The sequence below is a fragment of the Halteromyces radiatus genome (genome assembly GCF_025201355.1).
Source record: "Halteromyces radiatus strain CBS 162.75 chromosome Unknown BX664scaffold_2, whole genome shotgun sequence".
NCBI lineage: Eukaryota > Fungi > Mucoromycota > Mucoromycetes > Mucorales > Cunninghamellaceae > Halteromyces > Halteromyces radiatus.
The window spans coordinates 186,691-207,735 of record NW_026251688.1 but is presented as its reverse complement, the minus strand read 5'-3'; the positions used below and the strand labels follow the sequence as shown (position 1 = coordinate 207,735).

The 21,045-nt window shown below is 32.8% G+C and overlaps 11 protein-coding genes across 11 annotated transcripts; 6 read left to right on the top strand and 5 right to left on the bottom strand.

Annotated features, from left to right (window-relative positions):
* Window positions 1-141: 141 nt before the first annotated feature.
* Window positions 142-2,911, top strand: BX664DRAFT_257300 (pre-mRNA splicing factor component-domain-containing protein; the record flags this gene model as incomplete). Its single annotated transcript, XM_051540501.1, has 5 exons — window positions 142-309; window positions 381-832; window positions 914-1,356; window positions 1,699-2,513; window positions 2,591-2,911. The coding sequence occupies 5 exons, from the start codon at window positions 142-144 to the stop codon at window positions 2,909-2,911; spliced, it is 2,199 nt and encodes a 732-aa protein (XP_051402453.1).
* Window positions 2,912-3,043: 132 nt separating this feature from the next.
* On the top strand, window positions 3,044-3,470 carry BX664DRAFT_323405 (uncharacterized protein). The gene has a single exon (XM_051543646.1). The coding sequence runs from the start codon at window positions 3,148-3,150 to the stop codon at window positions 3,397-3,399; it is 252 nt and encodes an 83-aa protein (XP_051402452.1). The 5' UTR covers window positions 3,044-3,147; the 3' UTR covers window positions 3,400-3,470.
* A 30-nt stretch (window positions 3,471-3,500) lies between these two features.
* Window positions 3,501-4,513, top strand: BX664DRAFT_323404 (uncharacterized protein). Its single transcript, XM_051543645.1, has one exon. The coding sequence runs from the start codon at window positions 3,612-3,614 to the stop codon at window positions 4,500-4,502; it is 891 nt and encodes a 296-aa protein (XP_051402451.1). The 5' UTR covers window positions 3,501-3,611; the 3' UTR covers window positions 4,503-4,513.
* Window positions 4,514-4,883: 370 nt separating this feature from the next.
* On the top strand, window positions 4,884-7,651 carry BX664DRAFT_382693 (HEC/Ndc80p family-domain-containing protein). The gene is made up of 9 exons (XM_051549075.1): window positions 4,884-5,178; window positions 5,373-5,699; window positions 5,773-5,881; window positions 5,945-6,229; window positions 6,314-6,458; window positions 6,527-6,732; window positions 6,804-6,968; window positions 7,048-7,361; window positions 7,434-7,651. Exons 1-9 carry the CDS (start codon window positions 4,928-4,930, stop codon window positions 7,576-7,578), a joined length of 1,947 nt encoding a protein of 648 aa, XP_051402450.1. The 5' UTR covers window positions 4,884-4,927; the 3' UTR covers window positions 7,579-7,651.
* A 24-nt stretch (window positions 7,652-7,675) lies between these two features.
* On the bottom strand, window positions 7,676-9,058 carry BX664DRAFT_274111 (uncharacterized protein). The gene is made up of 3 exons (XM_051541237.1): window positions 8,908-9,058; window positions 8,575-8,774; window positions 7,676-8,497 (listed from the first exon to the last, which is right to left on the bottom strand). Exons 1-3 carry the CDS (start codon window positions 8,951-8,953, stop codon window positions 7,778-7,780), a joined length of 966 nt encoding a protein of 321 aa, XP_051402449.1. The 5' UTR covers window positions 8,954-9,058; the 3' UTR covers window positions 7,676-7,777.
* Window positions 9,059-9,171: 113 nt separating this feature from the next.
* BX664DRAFT_323399 (WD40-repeat-containing domain protein) lies at window positions 9,172-11,235 on the bottom strand. The gene is made up of 4 exons (XM_051543644.1): window positions 10,816-11,235; window positions 9,780-10,702; window positions 9,526-9,662; window positions 9,172-9,459 (listed from the first exon to the last, which is right to left on the bottom strand). The coding sequence occupies exons 1-4, from the start codon at window positions 11,159-11,161 to the stop codon at window positions 9,399-9,401; spliced, it is 1,467 nt and encodes a 488-aa protein (XP_051402448.1). The 5' UTR covers window positions 11,162-11,235; the 3' UTR covers window positions 9,172-9,398.
* Window positions 11,236-12,159: 924 nt separating this feature from the next.
* BX664DRAFT_323397 (uncharacterized protein) lies at window positions 12,160-13,881 on the top strand. Its single transcript, XM_051543643.1, has 2 exons — window positions 12,160-12,312; window positions 12,411-13,881. Exon 2 carries the CDS (start codon window positions 12,492-12,494, stop codon window positions 13,701-13,703), a length of 1,212 nt encoding a protein of 403 aa, XP_051402447.1. The 5' UTR covers window positions 12,160-12,312; window positions 12,411-12,491; the 3' UTR covers window positions 13,704-13,881.
* Window positions 13,882-14,012: 131 nt separating this feature from the next.
* On the bottom strand, window positions 14,013-14,288 carry BX664DRAFT_369927 (uncharacterized protein; the record flags this gene model as incomplete). Its single annotated transcript, XM_051548630.1, has 2 exons — window positions 14,202-14,288; window positions 14,013-14,123 (listed from the first exon to the last, which is right to left on the bottom strand). The coding sequence occupies exons 1-2, from the start codon at window positions 14,274-14,276 to the stop codon at window positions 14,013-14,015; spliced, it is 186 nt and encodes a 61-aa protein (XP_051402446.1). The 5' UTR covers window positions 14,277-14,288.
* A 330-nt stretch (window positions 14,289-14,618) lies between these two features.
* On the top strand, window positions 14,619-16,032 carry BX664DRAFT_323396 (Longin-like domain-containing protein). Its single transcript, XM_051543642.1, has 8 exons — window positions 14,619-14,744; window positions 14,812-14,875; window positions 14,947-15,142; window positions 15,215-15,305; window positions 15,395-15,498; window positions 15,558-15,614; window positions 15,682-15,724; window positions 15,797-16,032. The coding sequence occupies exons 1-8, from the start codon at window positions 14,663-14,665 to the stop codon at window positions 15,817-15,819; spliced, it is 660 nt and encodes a 219-aa protein (XP_051402445.1). The 5' UTR covers window positions 14,619-14,662; the 3' UTR covers window positions 15,820-16,032.
* Window positions 16,033-17,832: 1,800 nt separating this feature from the next.
* On the bottom strand, window positions 17,833-19,066 carry BX664DRAFT_54763 (uncharacterized protein). Its single transcript, XM_051549621.1, has one exon. The coding sequence runs from the start codon at window positions 18,918-18,920 to the stop codon at window positions 17,964-17,966; it is 957 nt and encodes a 318-aa protein (XP_051402444.1). The 5' UTR covers window positions 18,921-19,066; the 3' UTR covers window positions 17,833-17,963.
* On the bottom strand, window positions 18,985-20,955 carry BX664DRAFT_259169 (Metallo-dependent phosphatase-like protein; the record flags this gene model as incomplete). The annotated part of the gene is made up of 6 exons (XM_051540574.1): window positions 18,985-19,727; window positions 19,884-19,926; window positions 19,988-20,102; window positions 20,192-20,500; window positions 20,561-20,643; window positions 20,713-20,955. The coding sequence occupies 6 exons, from the start codon at window positions 20,953-20,955 to the stop codon at window positions 18,985-18,987; spliced, it is 1,536 nt and encodes a 511-aa protein (XP_051402443.1).
* Window positions 20,956-21,045: the final 90 nt, after the last annotated feature.

Here is a 21,045-nt window from a genome sequence, read left to right as displayed (position 1 = left end):
AAAAGTGTGTCGAGAACTTTCAATTTCTATTACCTCTCTTATTTTTTTTTTTTTTTGCAACTCATTTTTATAACATAACATCTATATATATTCGTTATATATATATATTTTTATTCAATATATACAATGGGTTTTGGACCTATGATCAAAGGTGGTGTTTGGAAAAACACTGAAGACGAAATTTTAAAAGCGGCTGTCAGTAAATACGGAAAGAATCAATGGGCACGTATCTCTTCTTTACTTGTTCGCAAATCTCCAAAACAATGTAAAGCAAGATGGTTTGAATGGTTGGATCCTAGTATTAAAAAGGTAAAACAAAAAAAAAATAGAATAATATATAAATAGGATATTGATTTAACTTTTTTTTTTTGTATTTTTAGACGGAATGGTCAAAGGAAGAAGATGAAAAATTACTTCATCTTGCAAAGTTGATGCCTACACAATGGCGTACTATTGCTCCTATTGTTGGACGTACTCCTGCACAATGTCTTGAAAGATATCAACGATTATTGGATGAAGCTGAACAATCTGTTGCTGGTAAAGAAGATTTGGGACTTACTGGTGCTGGAGGTCATGAAACTGGACCAAATGCTGATGATGTACGAAAGTTAAGACCTGGAGAAGTGGATCCTGAACCTGAAAGTAAACCTGCAAGACCTGATCCTGTTGATATGGATGAAGATGAAAAAGAAATGTTATCTGAAGCTCGTGCTCGTTTAGCAAATACTCAAGGTAAAAAGGCAAAACGCAAGGCTCGTGAACGACAATTGGAAGAAGCTAGACGTTTGACTACTTTACAAAAACGAAGAGAATTAAAGGCGGCCGGTATCAAGTAAGTGATGATGAAAGTAGATAAATTTTTGTTTTTAATATATTCATCAATATTTTATTATTATTATTATTATTATTATAGTGTTCGAGTGAAGAAAATGAAAAACACTATGGATTATAATACAGATATTCCTTTTGAAAAACGAGCACCATTAGGATTTTTCGATGTGACAGAAGAAAAAGCACAAAAACCAAATGCAGAATTATTGACTAACGTACGACTTTCCAAACTCAATCGACGACGTGCTGATATTGAAGAAGAAAAGGAACGTGAACGAAAACGAAAACAACGTGAAGCTGGTGCTACTGGAAATAAATCTGAAGGAAATCAAGGTCGGTTTGTTCCTGCAAAGGATGCTAAAATTATCAAGATGCAAGAACAAGAACAAATTGCTAAACGACGAAAGCTAGTCCTTCCTGCTCCTCAAGTCGGTGAAGAAGAATTAGATGAAATCGTTAAGACTGGTTTTGCTGGTGAATCAGCTAAATCCTTGGTTCAAGCTGAAGATACTGATCATGCTACTAGTGGACTTCTTGGTGACTATGCAATTACTCCAAACACTGTATCAGCAAGAACTCCTAGAGTCGCTGCTCAAAGTAAGTGACCAACTAATAAAAAAAAATAAAAAAAAGAAACGGATTTACCCAAAGAGGAATGGAAAAGGTTAACTATTATTATTATTATCATTATTATTACTACTACTTTAGCTGATACCTTGATGAACGAAGCCCGTAATTTGATAGCCTTGACAGCATCTCAAACTCCATTACTAGGTGGTGAAAATGTGGAATTACTGGGATCTCAAGGTACTGGATTTGAAGGAATTACACCTCGTAACAGCAGTGTACAAACACCAAATCCTTTAGCAACACCTCTTCGTGGAACAACATCAACACCTTCAACTTATGGAAATCAAACACCATTCAAAACACCACTTCGTGACCATTTCAACATTAACGATCAACAAGAATCAATTGCAGCTACACCTCGTGACGAAAAAATGGCACAAATACAACGCAAACGAGCTCTCTTACAAGGTCTTTCATCATTACCCAAGCCACGAAATGAATGGGAAATTCGATTACCTGATGTTGGGGATGAGGAAGAAAAAGATGAGATCAAAACAGATCAATCAAGCCAAGTGGAGGATATGAGTGAAGTAGAAAAACGCAACAAAGAAATGGCCATCAAAAACGAACAAGAACAATTAGGACGACGATCACTTGTAGTACAACGCGGTTTACCACGCCCAACGAGTATTCCAGCATCTATTCAACAAGTCAATCAACATTTGGACGATATTCAGGCCATGATTCAACAAGAATTTATACGCTTATTACAACATGATGCTATCAAATACCCTGTGGTTGGTGGATCTATCGCTCCTGGAGCTACTCCTCTTGAAGGTGATTTAACTCTTGTAGAAGAAGAATTCGATACGGCAACTTTGGAGGATGCTCGCAAAGAAATGGATTTGGAATTGAAGGAAATGCTTGATTTGGATGAAACTGATGTACAACAAGCCGTTTGGAATCATGTATCAAATCAACCCGGATATCAAGAAAAATGGGATCAAGAACATGATGATTTATTATTCTCTGCAAAGTTCAAACAATTCATGACTCTGGATGAAATGCCTGATGATAAGGATAAGATTCAAGGATTAGAAAAGATCATCGAGGTAAAAAAAAAAAAAAAATGAAAATGAAAATATATTAGAAAGGAAATTCATTTTATTTATTTTTATAATATTTATAGTCTAACCGTCAAGCTATGATTCGTGATGCTACTAAAGCTGGTAAATTGGAAAAGAAATTGGAAGTTCGACTAGGTGGATATATGGCAAGATCCAATACATTATCACAACAAATTATTGAAGCATTTGAAGCACTAGAAGCTGCCAAGATTGAACATAGTAGCTTCTTGAATTTACAAATGGCGGAAAAGGTAGCAATTCCTCGTCGTATTCAAGGATTGGAAGAAGAAGTACAACGATTAGCACAAAGAGAGAAGGATTTACAACAAAAATACAAACTTCTCAGCGAAGAGAAAAGTCATTATTTGGAAGGACTAGTTTAGTTTTTTTTTTTTTTTTATGTTATTACCAATAAAGGTTATTGATTTATTTATCTATTTCTCCTTCTTTTTTATATATTTTTTTTATTTTATTGGGGGAATGACTATTTTGTTAATTATACACGGATTCAGGGGAAAGAACTCTTTTGAAATATATAAAGAGATAGATTTTATTTCAGTTTTCTTTTTTTTTTTGTTTATTTTTATTTGGTTATTTATTTCCAAACTGTATTGCTAAAATGATAGTGATTCAACGCCTGACCATTGTTTTATGCATCTACTTATTTGTATGTGTGACAATAACGAATGGAGCCAATTGTTTTTGTAAAAAGATTCCTAAACTTTTTACAGCAGATTGCTGTCAAGGTTGTCATGGTGAACTAAGAACCAATGGGGATCTTCATTGTCATTTTGATGATTATGCTTTTATGGCTGATTTTAATCGATGTTGTGATAGTTTCTATGGGATGGCTCGATGCACCTTGGGATGACATTAAAAAGTCTGCTGATACCTTTTTTTTTTTTCTTATCATCACAGGTGATAGAAATTGAAACCTCTCTCCCTTTTTTTTTTTTTTTTTCATTTCCTTCCTTCTCCCTTTGCTCCGCTTTCACACGTTCTCTGCTTCTATATATCTCTTTCTCTTTTTTTTCCTTTATTTTTTTTCTTTATTTCTTCCTCTTACTTTTATTTTTTTTACGTATGACTATCTTGGCATTGGAAGTCATATACTTGATTATTGACCATATATTGGAATCAGAACTTCAACATTTTCAACATGTTTTTGCTCCTTCGACACCTTCTACAGTATATCAATTGATTATCACTCATTCTAGTTTCCGCGACTATTTACAACAACAAGACCGTTTCCAACAACTTCGACTCTGGCGACTATTGAATCGTATTCCTCGACAATTTGAACCTGTTCAAGTGGCTGTAGGTACCATGGATTGTTTTACGGTTCTTTCTATTGATATGTCCACGGAAAAGATCACCAACATTCCTTATTCAACTGCTCTTGATATTGACAATGATCCCAATGTGACAGAAACATTTTTAGTATTACAAGAATCCACTTCAAGTATTCGCTCTTATCGTGCTCACAATGATCTACTTATTTATACAAAAAGTTCATCTGGTTCTTATGGATGGGGTTCTCAAAGGAAACCAATAATAGAAACAACGACAACAAGTGGATGTAGTGGTGGGTTTTTGAAAGGGAAAAACAAGGATAAGAAAATCAAGAAAACAGATGATGATCTTGGTGATATCATGGGTGATACTGATAATGACTCTCAAAAGAATGAATGGAATAAAGTGGTGGCCCTTTTTCCTTTATCGACATTTATACGACATGTACAATGGTATGCGTTACATCATGATGCTTCTGTATGGTTATGGAAAATGTCAGCTAGATTTTTCAGAGGATCCAACTTGGATGTATTACAACAACAACAATTTCGATCTATCTTGGACACTCCACGGCGTGCATTGATTGCTTGGGATCGGCCCTTTCGCGGTAACTTTCGATTTACTGAAAGTGTTTTGAATAGTAATGTGGAACTGTTCAGTAAACTTTTACCATCCACCTAGTTATCGTCCTTTGTTTTTTTTTTTTTTTTTTTTTTTTTTTTTACTTTATTACTATAACTTATATTACTTTACTGTATCTAGAACTCTTACCCCTCTTGTTTGATTCTTTATCTGTATTTTCTCTTATATTGTCACTTATATACCTATTTTATTATTTGTTTTATATATTTTTGATCACAATAAACAATGGATTTCCTCTTTTTGTACATTCATTTTTCTTATATATATGCAACTTGGAACTACCATTCATACATGAAAGATTCTACAGATTATTTCACGCTCCGTAGTCGCGAAATTTTCACATCTTTTTTTTTTGATTTCCTTTTTTTTTTTTCTTCCTTCCTTTTTCTTTTTTTTTTTTTTTTTTTTTTTTTTTTTTTACTTTTGACTTGTGATTATAATAAATATATTATATTAAATTCTCCATGGCATCATATTTACCAGCAAGACAAGTACAACAAAGAAGATTTACCGTATCCCATACAGATAAACGATCATTACCTGAACCCTCTTTATCACAAACACCAAAATTACAAAGAACGTCTATTGATACTCCAAAAAGGAAACAACAAGAAGTAAACTATGGATCAACATTCACATCTCGAAGATTCACCACTAATGTAAATGAAGCCTATGGATCTTTATTACAACAACGACAAGATCAAGAAGACCAACCGTCACAATCATTTCAACAACCATCTCAACAATCAGCTCAACCACCATCACAACAACAACAACAACAACAGCAGCAGCAGCAGCATTCTTCACAAGACTCACAGAATAGGTAAGGAAGAAAAAAGAAAGAGAGAAAAAAAAAGATCAATTATCTACTCGTTTCTCATCGTTTCCTTTTCCTTTTTTTTTTTATAGGAGGATTAGTACTTTGCATCCTGCTACATTTACCAGTCCAGACCTCGAACTCTTCAACAAAGGCAATGGGGTCGATATACCAAAATTCCATACTGATCCTCGCGATATCAAAAGTCCTGAATTCCAACGCAATGCTATCCACAACATTATTGCCTACTTGACAATACATCACTATGGAGGAGTCGTGACACGAAGGACATTACGAAGTTTGGCTTCAAGAGATTTTCAAGCTATCTTCAAGTTTTTACACAACCGCTTGGATCCTAGCTATACTTATACTAAACTCAAATTTGAAGATGAAATCTTGGATGTCTTGAGGATCTTGAGGTAAAGCCAAATATATATATATATATATCGTTTTCTTCACTCACTCCTTTCTTATTTTATAAAAATATTTTAGTTATCCATTTGTCGATAGTATTAGTCCGAAATCTTTATATTCTATTGCTGCTCCTCATTCCTTACCTACTTTCTTGGCTCTTTTATCATGGATGGTGGATGTTTGCAAGGCAAGTCCAAAAAAAAAAAAAAAAGATAGTGAATGAAATTACTGACGCATTTTGTCCAAATAGGTCAATGATGTGTTGCAAGGTGAAATTGAAAGACATATGGACCAAGAAGCAGATATTCACATCAACGAGGAAATGGGACCGGATGAAATGAGTATGTTGTTTTTTGACTATTCAGTATCAAAGTACAATGCGTTCATGCAAGGAGATGATCATTCCAAATTCCTGGACGATGAACTCAATAGTGTTTTTGAAGCCATCAATGAAGGTGGTATTGAACGGATAAAACAAGTATTGGTTCAAAAGGAAAAGCTACAAGATGACAGAAAAAGATTGGATGAACATATGGTAAATAGAGTCTATAAAAAAGAGAGAGAGAGAGAGAGAGAGATTGAGGAAAAAGGGTGACTGATCTAATTTTTTTTTATGTAGAAACTATTCAATGGTATACGACAAAAGAAGATGGCAACTGAACAAAGAATTGCTCAACTCAATGATGATATCGAATATCAAAAAAGACGAGAGACCAAATACAATAATGCCAATTCTGAACTTGAAAGACAAACAGCTAAACTATGTAATGATCATCCATTTGTTGTTTAGAATCTTATTCATCTTTTTTTTTTTGATATTATGATTCAATAGCAACTGCCATGACTTCACTCAAGGATGAAATGGAAGTGATCCGAGCATCTATCAAGGACCCACATTTAACTGATACTGAGATTGATGAACTATCAAGCCAGCAAGCAAAATGGGATCAAGAGGTAGAAACTTCATCAACCAAATTACAAGAAATTCAACAACTTACTTGGCAAAATGAAATGCAAGTTGAAAAACAGCGTAGTGAAGTATGTGTTAATATAGAGAAAAAAAAGAAGGTTATCAGTGAACTTATGTTTTTGTATTGTATCGCTTATAGATTGAACAAGCAATGGCCAAATACAATAATATGGTAACCAAGATGGATCGTATTTCTCTTGATGGCACTGGTTTATCAACCATCTCTAACCTGACAACACCATTGGATTTTAACCCCAATGATTTGGATGACATGATATCTAATCATTTAGAACAACATGTGATTGTAAGTTTTTTTTTTTTTTCATGAATTTATCCAAAGGAAAAAACAAAGGAAAAAGTTTCTGATTTATCATAAATGTTAGCCTGACCTAGAGCAATTACAAAGTAAACTCAAGGAAATCATTCCACGACTTGAAAAACAGGATATGGAATTACAACAAGAATGGCAAAGGTTACAAGCACAATTACGAAAACAACGACAAGAAAACCAAGATTTGGAAGTCAAGCTCTCACGTAAACAACGAGTATATGAAGAAGCGGAAGAAAATGCAAGACAAGAAAATATGCAATATCAAAAGAATCGTGAAGAGTCCAAGAGAATCCTGCAGGAAATGCGACGTGAAGCAACCACTCAATTGATTCGAACAAAACATCAAGAACAAATCATGCAGTTACAGTAAGTATACCCCCTTTTTGTTAAGAAAGAAAAAAAAAAAGGAGCTCACCTTTTTTTTTTTTTTTTTTTTAGAATGGAAAAGATGAAATCAAAAATATCAGAACATGAAACCAAAATGATGGAAGAATTGGAACAATTGGTGAAAGTATTCAATCAAGCTATGACCCATTTTTCCTCCAAACTGAATCAAACTGACACGGATAGTTTAGATAGTTAGATAGAAATGATTATTTGTGTAGATTATGTACATATTATATATTCCTTAAGAAATAAAGTCTTTTTTTTTTTTTTTTGTTGATAGACAATTGGGTACATACATGGGAAAAGTAGGGTTTTATTTCAAAAAAAAAAAAAGACGAATGATGTATGTAAACTAGATGAATATAAAGACACAAGAAAAAAGGGGGAAAGGGGATTTACGCCAAGAAGGGTTGTTTTTCATCATCTTGCTTGTCGACAGCATGTTGATAAGCAGGAGGATCAGATTTTTGTTGTTGTTGTTGTTTCCAAATGACTTCTTCTTGATCATCATCATCTTCATGAGTGTATAAAGGTAAGGCAGCATAGGCGGCATTGGCAGAAATGATCAAATGACGAACAAACAAAGCGACGGCAAAAAGGAAGGCACAAATAGCGCCAGTGATAGTACCACGAACCATATTAGATTGAGCATTCCACCACTGTACAATAGGATCGAATAAATCAGTACAACCACCATTATTCATCATCCAAGGTACTGGTTGTTGTTGTTCTTGTTGTTCTTCTGATTGTTGTTGATGTTCTTCAGGTAATAAGAAACCAGTGACAGGATCCACAGTCCATTTATCCAAACGTCCATTATCGAAAATATCCAAGAGTTGTTGACCAGCTTGAGTTTGAACAACCTTTTCATTATTGATTTCAGTAATCATTTCTTGTACAGCAATACGACGGAATGTTAAACCTTCTTCTGTTTTCAATTCATCCATCAAGGTAGCAGTGACTTCCACAGTGGCCAAACCAATATCAAAGCTATCTTCTAATAAAGCTAATTCTTCTGCTGAATCAATGGTCAATTTATTAGGATCTGATACCATTTGAGCTTCCACTTGAATATTGGATACACCAATAGCAATAGGTACACCATTACAACGAAGCTTATTATTAAAAAAAAAAAAAAAAAAAAAAAAAAAAAGCTAAGTAAAAAAAAAAAAAAATAGATTTTTTATTTTACCTGATTTTCAACAACATCAAAAGTAACACGAACAGCCATCACACGTTCAGCCAAGACAGAACCATCGTCATCCACAAGATCATCAACTCGGGTCACTGTAACAAATAAATGTTCATCACCTTTGTTATTAATATTTTCTTCTGCCAAATCCACCGAAGTCACTGAAACATCTTGTAATGGAACTGCCGATACATTGAGAACTATTCAATATATATATAAAAATAGATAAGTAACACAAAAAACATATGAATCGTCATTTCAAAAAAAAAGATGAAACACATAAACCGTTGATATATATTTTTTTTTCTTTTCTTTTTTTTTTCACTACATTACCTAATGTAAATAATAAACTGATAAAAAGAAATGATTTCAAATTCATAATGTAAACTAGATAAGCAGTTTATAAAAGTAAATAAAAGAAAAAGAAAAAGAGAAAAGAAAAAAAAAAGGAAAAGGGAAAAAAAAAGGAAATATGAAAAAAAAGGGAGAAAAAAAAAAGATATATACAAAGGAAAAAATAAGGAGGGAAAAGGAAAAAGAGAGAGAAAGAGAGAAAAAAAAAAAAAAAAAAAAAGAAAGGCCAAGCCAAAAAAAATTATAATTTTATTTTTATCTCATAAGAAAAAAAAGTACGTCATATGAACATTTCTTATTGGTTAAAAATGAATCGGCGGTGAAAATATTAATGAGTTTGAAAATGCATGAAAATTTCAACCATTTTTGGTTCACTGTTTTTTTGTTGATAAAACGGTATAATATAAAGTTTATATATGTAATAAATATGTATAATGTCGGTATATGTAATAAGGGATTAACATTAAATATTATAAGCTTTTCAAATCATAACCAAAATCCAATATCATGATTTTTTTATCTTGCCCAGCACTAAAATAATAATAATAAAAAAATGAGGCGTAAAAAACATATTACAAATAAGGTAGTTTCTTTTACCTAATGATCTTTGTACTGTTAATTAAAACATTAAAAATCCAACTTGAATGACCACTATGAAAACTAAGTAAACAAGCACCAGTAGAAGCATTCCAAACTCTTAAAGTACGATCATAACTACCACTCACCACGTTGCCCTAAAATAATTTGAATAATAAATAAAATAAATAAATAAAGGTCATGATGATCAACAACAACCCCCTTAAAACCATTTATATGTGCCACGTTTTTTTTTTTTTTTTTTTTTTTGTTACCTGAAAACAATCCACAGTACGAATCAAATCAGCATGGCCAGCCATGGTTTGTAAACAATCCGCGGACTTGATATCCCAAATCTTGATTTTACCATCCTGCCCCCCACTGATGATACATTGAATAAAAGGGTCATAACGTACACAAGCCAAACCACGTTGATGACCAACAAAAGTACGTAGACATTGAGCAGTAGACACATCCCATAATTTTAAAGTAGCATCACCAGAAGCAGAAATCACTTGATGAGTATGTTTAACATGTTCCAAGGCATTCACAGGACCACTATGACCTGTTAAACGATGAACAGCTTGACCATCATCTATATTCCATACACGTACAGTAGTATCACGAGATGAACTGACAATCCATCTATCCACTAAACATACATCCAATACCCCATTCAAATGTCCTTCTAATCGTTTTCTTGGTGTCATATCAGGTAAAGACCAACAAACCAAAGTAGCATCAGAAGATCCAGAAACAAAAAAGGATTGATCTAAAGAGATGGCTAAACATAATACACTGCCTTGATGATGTTGTCGTGTCATTAAGCATTCATGTTGATCTACGTCCCACAGTTTGATAGACCGATCACGACTACCACTGAGTACTTGATGTTGATTGACCCATACCAAACAATAAACACTATCATCATGACCAGTAAGATAATGACTACGAGCATTTCCTTGTTGCCATCGTTTACCAAGTTCATATTGATCACGGAAAGCATCATAATATGAAAGAGGAAGTTTGTGTAATGGATGATAATGTGTTTGATATAATTTACGCCATAAATAATTATTGGTTTTTCCACATAATCGTAAACAAAATTTGGAAGTATGAGATAAAGTGATGATACTAGGTAAATCTAAATATGTAACAATATGAATCATTAATTCGGATGGTAACTGATGAAATCGATCTATAACAATAATAACAAAAAAAAAATAATAATAATAAGTAACAGGGAATTTATTTATTTTTTTTTCCCACGTGGCTTTCTCTTTTTTTTTTTTTTTTTATTATTATTATTACTATGGAAAGGAACCACTTTAGATGAATATGAAGTATGACGACAAGATCGGAATTTTGGTAAAAGAAAGGAAGATAATCGACGTTGATTTCTATGATTATCTGTTGGTGACATGGATAAACAATGTCTGCTAGTAGTCCGTCGAACAGCAGGGGCAATGCATTTAGTGACAGGAGTACCATCTTTACCAACAACAATAGCAATACAAGCTGGTTTACTGGATGGCTGTTGAGTAGATGATTTTATCGTTGTTGTATTTCTTCTTTGTCGAGTTGTATTATTGTTTTTCGAAGGAAAAGGAAAATAATTAAAAAATTTGAAAGTAGAAGAAGTACTAGTCAATGTCATTATTTATAAAAGGAGAAAGTAAGAAAAGAAAAAGAAAGGAAAAAATAAATTCATAAAACAAGAAATAAAAAAAAAAAAAAAGAGGTCTTGTGTTGCAGTGTTATTTGTGTAACTGTTTGGGAAGAGCCACTTGTAAAAAAAAAGAGTTCAGGAACAAACTCTTCATCACTTGTAGAAAAACTACTTTATCAATTTTAATGAATCACCTTTTCTTTTTCCTTTTTTTTTTTTTCTCCTTGATCGGAAAATTTTATCATATATAAAAGTTGTTCATAGTATCATCATCATCATTGGTAGTGCTTGGTATAAAACTCCCTTGTTCTACTGCTTATTGTTATTGTCATGGCAAAAAAAAAAAAAAAAATAAAGGCAAACTTAACATCATTTCTTCCGAACCCCTTTATCCCCACCCCTCTCCTCGACACCTATCTATATAAGGAAACTCTATCTTTTCGAATAGTCACTTAGCTTTCTTTCAAACACAGAACTAAACAGTCAAAAGGGAAAAGAAATTTTTTTTTTTTTACAAAAATATAAAAGATTTTTTTCCCTTTTTCCTTCATCTTTTCTTCTTTTACTCAACGTCTATTCAATAAGGTATGTTATTCTTTTATATATATCATTCTTTATATGCGTATGTGTGTGTGTAAATGATGAATTGCAGCTGGCACCAGTCCGACAAAAGACATGATGGACAGCATAAACTCCCGGATGACATTATACGCAACAACCCGTCATCCCTGATATCACACACATATATTCAAAAAAGAAAAAAAGAAAAGATCATCCTGTTGAAATATCAATATACTGATTTTTTTTATTATTATTCTTTATAGGTTCTCCTTGTTTGAATGACTTTAGGCTTTAGTATTAGATGGCTTAGTGTTTAGTGTTGACTTTGAAACCCAAAATAAAAAGAATCAGTTTTTTTTTTTTTACAATGCTTTTTTCTTTTTTTTTTTTTTTTCTTTTTTTTTCTTTTCTTTCCAATGAATAATATTGAATCATCCAATGATGAAAATCTAGTTCCTGCTGTGGTTGCCTTACAAGAACGATGTCAATATATCTTACGTGATTGTGCTAATCGACAATTGGAAGGTCTTTATCGCTTTACACAACCTTTGACTGCGGAATCAGTGTTTTTGGACAAGGTAACAAGAAAAAAAAAAAAAAAAAAAGAAGAGAAATACGTATAACATATCTGTTGGTTACTGAACGTCACCTTTTTTTTTTTTTTTTATTTGATTAGTTACTGAAGAATCCTACAGCCATCAAACAAAAGTATATTCAAAGTACCAATCTAAGTTATCTTGAAGCTGTTCATGATGCTATGAATCAAACTGGTCCTCTGGATGATATTATGCGGTCTGTAGCAGTTCCTCCAAAGAATGGTCAATGGATGCCATTAGCAACTATGTTACGACGACATTCTCTCAAAGTGGATTTGGTAGCAGAACAAGAACGTGTTTGGATCAAAGTTATTGCTCGGAACACAAAGGCTTTTAGACTTGACATGGCTGGTATGGAGAACAATATTATTGACGACGATGACGACTTGAATGACTTTGACGATGACAATAGTGATATTAGTGACATTGATGAAAGTAGCAAGGCAGGCATTGTGAATGTAGAGGCTCCATCGTTTGATGAACTTCCCATTTTCAAGAAGGCTCGTGCTTACTTGACATGTGCTCAGGCTCATTCTGTACATTTCAAGACTCCCATTGTTGTGTTTGCTTTTATGAGGATTCATCGCGATCAAGACCCTTTTGTACAACGGATCATGGATCAACTGGAGCACATGGGAATTTGTATTTATCTTCAAGATCAACAAGATATACGGTCAACTTATATGCCTGTGATGAAACAAGTGTTTGGAGTGGGTCAATTACCGAAATTAGATGCCATGTATGCTTTGACGACACCCAAACTCAATCTAGATGTTAGTACAGTATTGGCTATGGTATCAGAACTCTCTCATCATGTATGTGGCGTGGATCAAGTGGAAGGCGAAGCTTTACAATTGCAAGCAGCTCAAGAAATGACCGAACCTATTATTCCTCAACTAGAACGCATTCTCCATGGTAAACAATTGTTTATGACTCAAAGTGCATTTGATAGATTGGAGAGTATCATGGCTGTGGTGGCTGGACCTATGGAAAAACAACGATATCATTATTTATTCCCCTCGACGTCAAACGACAACAATAAAAGCAATCCTCATGTATGGACATCATTGACACCTCCATCGCCCATCACTGTTATACCCGATCAACCAACCACTCGCTTTACACAACTATTGGAACCTCCTAAAGGTGGAATGATATCAAAACTCAATAATGGAAGAAAAATCAGATCTCGCTTCTCCTCTTTTCATGCTATTATCTTTGGAACGGCTGATCACCATCAAATGACCACCATTACTGCTATTCAATGGATGCCCACAGCATTGGCAGAAGCTGGATTGCTTGGCTCAGCTATCATCACTCATCCTCCTCGATCCTTGGCAGAACAAAAGATGCATACCAGCAATGATTCATAGTCGTTTATGATTCAATTAGAAGAAAAAACCACGTAAAATTTGTAGATAGTGGGAATTTTTTTTTTATCAAAATAAAATATTTTATTTATTTATTGATGTTGTCTCTTTCATGATTTCCATCACCTTTCTATCACTTCATGATTTTTTTTTTATTTTTGTTAATAAATGTATTCTTCCATCTCTTCTTGTCTTTACAAAAATGTCATTCAATTCATTATGTTTATTTCCATATTATAAAGAGATAGTGTATCTAAAAGATGGTAATCATTGACGGAAATGAGATGATCAAAAATAGAAGAGAAATCGATTTTATTGATCAAAACATGTAGTACAATCTAGATGATAATCATCGGTTTTCATCAGCAAGTAGGATGAAGGTCCCCATTGAGATGGATGAACTCCGTTACGAGGACAATTACTCTATCATCAAAAGAAAAGTAAAAGAAAGGTTAAGATGAAAAATTGTTCCTTTTTTTTTTTTTGTTTGTTTTGCCTTACCTCATGATGTGGCATCCAATGACCACACAACTCACAAGTAGCAGGAATATCATTAAAATAAAACAATAGAGTCATGATGAATAAAAGAAAAAGAGAAGGAAAAGGACGAGAAAAAAGAAAAAAGAAAATCAAGAGGGATATGACTTTTTATATGGAACTACACAATATTCTACTCTATCTGAAATAATATTGGATATATTGAAATATGTATGAATCAATGATAATAAAATCAAAACATGATTTGACTGATCTTTATGCTCTTATGGATGACTTTTTACATGTCCAAAAAAGGCTGGACTGGGTATGAAAAAATGTGAACATGGTGAAATATTTTTTTTTCCCTTTTCTTTTTTCTCACTTTCTTCTCCTCAATTGTTTGCTTTCTCTCTCTCTTTTTTTTCATTATTCCCTTTCCTTTATATATATATATATATATATATATAAAATTAAGCTAAATAAACATGTCACTTATTTATGGTTTGGTAGCTCATGGATCTACCATCTTGGCTGAACATACCAATAGTTCAGGCAACTTTGCTACAGGTAAAGAAATATATATATATATATATATTATGTTACTTAATTCTTTTTTTTTTTTTTATATATATAGTCACTCAAGCTATTTTGGAAAAGATTCCACCCAATAATTCAAAACTAACTTATGTTTATGATAGGTATGAAATAGAAAAAAAAAAATAGAAACTATGGAATTAATTTCTTCTTTTTTTAATTTATTCAATGATAGATATCTTTTCCATTATATTTGTGAAGATGGTATTACTTATATGTGTATGGCTGACGATTCCTTTGGTCGACGTGTACCTTTTGCCTTTTTACAAGACTTGAAGGACAAATTCTTATCCACTTATGGGAAAGACCGAGCTTTACATTCTCCACCTTATGGTTTGAATGAATTTTCAAGAGTTATTGCCAAGCAAATGGTAACTTTCATATTTATATATCATATTTATTATATTGACCTTTTTTTTTTATTATTATTATTGTTTTAATAGGAGTATTTCTCCACTCATCCTGGTTCCGATCGATTGAAACAAGTTCATGGGGAAATTGAGCAAGTTAAGGATGTCATGGTACACAATATCGGTAGAGTAACAATAAAAAAAAAGAAATTGAAAAAAAATATCCATGTAACCTTTCCTTTCCTTTTTTCTATTTTTTTTTTTTCTATTCAGAACGTGTATTAGAACGAGGTGAACGTATTGAATTACTGGTGGATAAAACAGATAACTTGAATCAACAAGCTTTTGCTTTCAAAAAGCGTAGTACTCAACTCAAGGTAAACAAACAAATCAAAAAACAAATAATATTCATTTTTTTTTTTTTGCTAATCTTTAGAGAGCCATGTGGTGGAAAAATACTAAACTTATGTGCATGATCGTCTTGGCTTGTTTCGTAAGCTTTGAAATAAAAAACGCGTACATGATGTTTATATTCATTCTTTGTTTATTTTGTTTGATAGCTTATTACCTACTTTGTTGCTGCATCTGTTTGTGGTTTCCCAGGTAAAATATATAATATACTTCTTTTTTTTTTGACAGATTGGCTGATTTTTTTTTTATTTTTATTTTTATAAGCATTCGGTTCCTGTCGTGCATGAACACAAAGATCTCTCATTTATCCAAATTTTTATAACTGCATATGTTTTTTTTTTTTTTTACCCTCTTTCCCCTGGAACTTTTTTAGTATGATTATTTTACCGAAATGTCTTTTACATTTTAATTTGGATATTCCCCCCTTCCTCTGAAGTACGAATGATTGACTTTTGTGAAATAAATTATTTATGGATTGACTTTGTATTACAAAATTTTAACATGCTTTTTCTCTTTCGATGATTATGCTAGCGGTGTTTAGCTGTAAGTGAAATGAGATGTTCATTATGCTTTTTCATCCCACTTCCTGTGATGATCATCATTTTCCCTAGTTAGTGTTCGTTTTAAATAGTGATAATATATTGCTTTTTTTTATTCTTATTTAGTACATCATGATCATTCTCTTCAAGATCATAATAGGAATATACTATCGTGATGTAAAAGTCATTCACTACCCGAGTCTTTATAGAAATCCATCATCTATGATTATAATCAACTTTTCAGTCATGCTTTATAGGTATTATTATATAGCATCCGTCTAACATGAATTGATTGTCATATAGATAGATATACGGAGAAAAGGAGTGTATGAAATGACATGATAGCAATAGAATGACGACATCTATGTAATGGATAATACCCCTCTTTTTTTATTTACATATATATAAAATAAAAAAAAACAACATTCATACTATTAAAACAAACACGAAAAAAAAAAAAGAATTATTTGGCTAAATGATCCGTAGTAGAAGCGGCAAAAGTGATTTGAGAAGAAGCAATACTACTTTCAAAAGGAGTAAAGTTTGATTTTCCATTTTCCTCCATGTCCAAAGTAGAAGCGGCAGTTGCATTTTCAAGTGAGTCTTTTTTTCTTCTTGCTACCTTGTCACGTAAAGCATGGATGCCTACTTGTAAAAAGAAACACATTACCATAAACACGCCAAGTGCGACATAATACATGGCGGCTGTCATTGGATGAGTCCAATCCATAAAAGAATATACCCACCAATGTTCTCTACCAAAAAAAAAAAAAAAAAAAAATGATAGAATTAATTTCTGCCTTTTATAGATGTATATATATACTTACACAGCATAATAAATCATGGCCCAACAGATATAAAGAGCTACTGTAGATAGAACAAGAATACACATTCGTTTTTGGATGATCATTCGATTGAATATTATATCAATCAACACCATAATCAAAGAAGCACCATGTACTGAAGGTGTCAGCCACCATTCCATAGGTGGATTTGTACCAGCTATTTTTTGGGAGATAAACTGGATTAAAACATGTTCTAAACACTCCTTCATCACTTACCCTTTGCCACAAAATCAGAGGATAATAAAACCCAATAGACAATAGGAGTCACCAGACTAAAGGGGATCAATGAAGGGCGGGAAAGAGGGATCAGTTTGATATATATAAAAAAAAAAAATTCATATGATCTTACTTGAAAGTAATGACAGTATGATATAAATATACATAAAGATGATTCAATATGGATGATTGATATAAAAAGGAAGTAGGTCGTTTGTTAAATAAATATTTTAAATGATGATAAAAAGTAGTCTATTCAAAAAAAAAAAAAATGGTTAAAGGAGAAGAAGAATAATCATCAAGGAGCGCTTATATAAATAAATATATTGAAAAAAAAAGGGGTTTACCAAGAAATAAGCATGAAGTCCAAGAAAAGTAAGATAGGTAAAATAAGCAAAATAATGCTTGAATTCATATTCAGTGGCCATCCAATAAACTGAGGCCCATTGTACTGCACCAGAATATAATACTTGAATCGATCGAATAAATAAAAATGTTTTACTACTGATGAAATGTGATGTCACTGCTCGTTCTGGTTGAAATTGATCAAATCCAAACCACTGTATAAACCCTGATGTCGTTGAAGATAAGATCACTTCGTCTTGATAAATCATTAAAGCTGATGTGATTAAAATAATAATAATTAATAAATGGATAACAAAGAGAAAAAAAAAAGAATAAAGAGGAGAGAAAGAAGGAAGGGAAATTAGGACAACATATATATCATTTTATTTCAAAAGGATGTTTAGGGAGTTGAATAATAATAATAATGGATAAAAAGGATGATGGCTACTATCACTACTACTATTATTATTATATCTATCTATTTAATTAACGCTTGTTGTTTTCACCATTGCCTTTTCGTCGAACCTTGATCCGATTTCTATCCATTGTTGTAGCACTAGATGAGGATGATTCTGAGGATGTCTGTTCTTCCAACCAGTCGTCATCAGGGTTATTTTTCATTGTAGATGTTGATGTTATTGACACGTTAAAGGAGTCTACTTGTTGTTGTTCTTGTTGTTGTTGTTGTTCATAGTTGACATCTAATCTAGTTGGACCAGATCGATCAAGACATGAATCACATCCATCCAATACCATTTGAATTCTCGTTTTGTTTTTCTTATGTATCCATCCATCTTTTCCCCAGATCAAGACACCAGCCACAAATAACATCCATAGTACCAAAAGATTCATCATCAAAGTTGGCCAGAGTCCACCATAAAAGGAACCCAATGCCATCACTGAGCGCATGCGCCATAACCAATATAGAACTTCCATTACCTTGAACCATAATGTTTGATTCCATTGTTGTCGATGTTTTTCAGATGTACTTGAGCAATGCAGATCTTCCACATCAGTGACCCTCCATGCAAATAGAATAAGGAACACACCTACATCAAAACATAGATGAAATGTTGCAAACATCCATGTATCACCAAGAGGTAACCATTCACCATCAAACACAATACCCCATAGATAAAAAGTACCATATCCATTGCTACTAGGAATAAAGTCGGCCTGGAACCAAGGAAAACACAAGAAGGATAATACAAACAAGAGGGTGGTATAAAATACATACGGCATCACCAGAGGAAATTGGAAAAATCGGAGAAGCCAAGCAAGGGATTGTTGATGAATACATTGATAAGGGCCTGCATATGGGTCAACATCCAATGCATGAAGCCAGAGTAAGATTTGTGTTGAAGGTGTCACAATTTGATGGTTTGAGTTTTGTTGTTGTTGTTGTCGTATCACTATAAAGTCGGTATATGTTTTAGGTCCCATGAGTAATAATACTATCAATGCCAATCCAAAAAGAGCCAATCGTTTAAACTAGAATAAATGAATGTCAAACATCTCCTTTCAAATTATCCCCCCCCCAAAATATATATATATATATATATATATATATATATTTACATACTCCTTCCATTCTCCTTCCACCCTCGCCACTTTTTTTTTCCCCCCTACTTACTAAGGTGGCAACACTTGTACCAATAAGCCATTCACCAAAACCTCCACCAATCTTCAGTTGAACACCATCCACGCGGAAATAAACTTGAGATTCGCCTACCAAACCATCAGGAGTTGTGACTTGTATACCTAATGAATGAGTAATTTGATCATCAAAATCTTCAGGAGACCATGAAGATGTCCATAAGGGAAGAGAGGAATTGGTATGTTTGTTGTAAGTTGCTGGAAATGGATGATGTTTATTGTCGACAAAGATACGGACCTTGAGTGAATGTGGATCATGATCAGAAAACACTAGGAATCGAATATGAGTACTATTCCTTATACGATAAATAGGTTCCTTGCCAGGTAAAAGAAAACGGGCATCTTTTGGGTTGGTGATCAATATAATGGGTGCAAGACGAGTCTTTTCAGGCCAAATGACGGTGTTGTTCTCAGTCAATGGAATGCCATCTCCGTGTGTTGTCGAAGAAGTCAAAAGTTTTGCTGGAAGTTCCACATCCACAAATGATACAAGATCATCATCTACAGCCATGATACGATACACTCCATGATCCTTCATATCGCCTAGTTCCAATTCCAATGATTTTGTGGTTGTATCATATGATTTCAAAATATCTCCAAGTCCTACACAAAAGATATCGTTAGTTCTATAGCTTGCTTTTCATTTTTTTTATTTTATTTTATTTTTATTACCGAAAGCAAGTCGATGTAAATGACCACAAAGATATACGCTGGCATGTTGCATTAGTTCCTTGAAAGTATGACCTTGACTTGATTGTCCAAATATCATTGTTGTTGTAGGATAATGTGTAAACTATTTTAAACAAACAATATGAGAAACATTTTATCATAAAGTCCATTGATTTCTTCTTTACCAAAAATGTATGATTATAAGTTGATTCATCAAGAAGTGTTGATTCAAGTCGATCCATAGAATTGGTTGGCATATATCCATAAAAGTTAAGAGGCCGAGCTGGACCTTTTTTGGGACTATATATATATAAAGGAAAAAGGATATTAGTGATTATTCAATATATATATATATATATATATATATATATATATATATTTAATATTACCATGCATCCATAGCGATGAATTGATATTGACCATAAGATTGATTCATTTGCCAGGAGTAGACACCTTTTCCTTCTTCAAGTAGTTGAGAACTCTTACCAAAAGTACGATATAAATTGATATTGGATTGCCATGAAGGTAAATCAAAACAATCATGATTCCCACGCATATCATACCATGGTAAATCATCTTCTATTCCTTGATCTATTGCGTTTTGATACAATTGCCATTCTTCTTTGTATTGTTGTGTTTTCACTCCGTCAATACCCTTTGCATCTGTCAAATCACCCGTTACTACTACAAAAGAAGGTCTATTATTCAAAAGAATGAGTTTTAACATGAATGTTAAAGTCATGAAATAAAAAGATTACCTAACAATAGGAAGTACAGATTGAATAAAGTGAAGAAAATGTTGTGTTTGTGTCCGGAATTTTGAGATATGCAAATCTGACACCTGAATAAAATAAGATAGAATTAGTCAATCTTCTGACATCTTTTTTTTTTTTTTTTTTTTTTTTTTTACCTGAATGAAATAAAACAAATTGGAAGGATCATCAGACAGTAAGGTATCATCTACTATAGAGTTTGGTTTATCAGGTACAGCATGGAGACTGGCAGTATTTAAAGATGGTTGACTGGTATGTTGATATTGTGATGAAGAAGTCTTTAAAGGCTGTCGAGATATATAGTTGAGATGTATAGATCGTAAAATAGAAAGAAAGATAAGCGCAAGGCATAACCAAGTACTTCTCGATAAGATTTTCATAATATTTTAATAGAGAAGAAAAAATATATATATATGAAAAAAAAAGGGGGAGAGGAAGAAGTGCATTGAAAAAAGATTAGTGCGCCACCA

Coding starts and splice junctions, on each gene's coding strand:
- BX664DRAFT_382693 (XM_051549075.1), top strand. CDS start 4,928: ATGGCATCATATTTACCAGCAAGACAAGTACAACAAAGAAGATTTACC. Junction 5,179..5,372: donor CAAGATCAAGAAGACCAACC/GTCACAATCATT, acceptor TTTTTTTTATAG/GAGGATTAGTACTTTGCATC. Junction 5,700..5,772: donor GATGTCTTGAGGATCTTGAG/GTAAAGCCAAAT, acceptor AAAATATTTTAG/TTATCCATTTGTCGATAGTA.
- BX664DRAFT_323397 (XM_051543643.1), top strand. CDS start 12,492: ATGAATCAAACTGGTCCTCTGGATGATATTATGCGGTCTGTAGCAGTT.
- BX664DRAFT_323404 (XM_051543645.1), top strand. CDS start 3,612: ATGACTATCTTGGCATTGGAAGTCATATACTTGATTATTGACCATATA.
- BX664DRAFT_323405 (XM_051543646.1), top strand. CDS start 3,148: ATGATAGTGATTCAACGCCTGACCATTGTTTTATGCATCTACTTATTT.
- BX664DRAFT_274111 (XM_051541237.1), bottom strand. CDS start 8,953: ATGAATTTGAAATCATTTCTTTTTATCAGTTTATTATTTACATTAG. Junction 8,775..8,907: donor CAGTTTATTATTTACATTAG/GTAATGTAGTGA, acceptor TATATTGAATAG/TTCTCAATGTATCGGCAGTT. Junction 8,498..8,574: donor TTGATGTTGTTGAAAATCAG/GTAAAATAAAAA, acceptor TTTAATAATAAG/CTTCGTTGTAATGGTGTACC.
- BX664DRAFT_323399 (XM_051543644.1), bottom strand. CDS start 11,161: ATGACATTGACTAGTACTTCTTCTACTTTCAAATTTTTTAATTATTTT. Junction 10,703..10,815: donor TAAAGTGGTTCCTTTCCATA/GTAATAATAATA, acceptor TTATTGTTATAG/ATCGATTTCATCAGTTACCA. Junction 9,460..9,525: donor AACAGTACAAAGATCATTAG/GTAAAAGAAACT, acceptor TTATTATTTTAG/TGCTGGGCAAGATAAAAAAA.
- BX664DRAFT_323396 (XM_051543642.1), top strand. CDS start 14,663: ATGTCACTTATTTATGGTTTGGTAGCTCATGGATCTACCATCTTGGCT. Junction 14,876..14,946: donor CTAACTTATGTTTATGATAG/GTATGAAATAGA, acceptor ATTCAATGATAG/ATATCTTTTCCATTATATTT. Junction 15,143..15,214: donor GAGTTATTGCCAAGCAAATG/GTAACTTTCATA, acceptor TTGTTTTAATAG/GAGTATTTCTCCACTCATCC.
- BX664DRAFT_54763 (XM_051549621.1), bottom strand. CDS start 18,920: ATGGGACCTAAAACATATACCGACTTTATAGTGATACGACAACAACAA.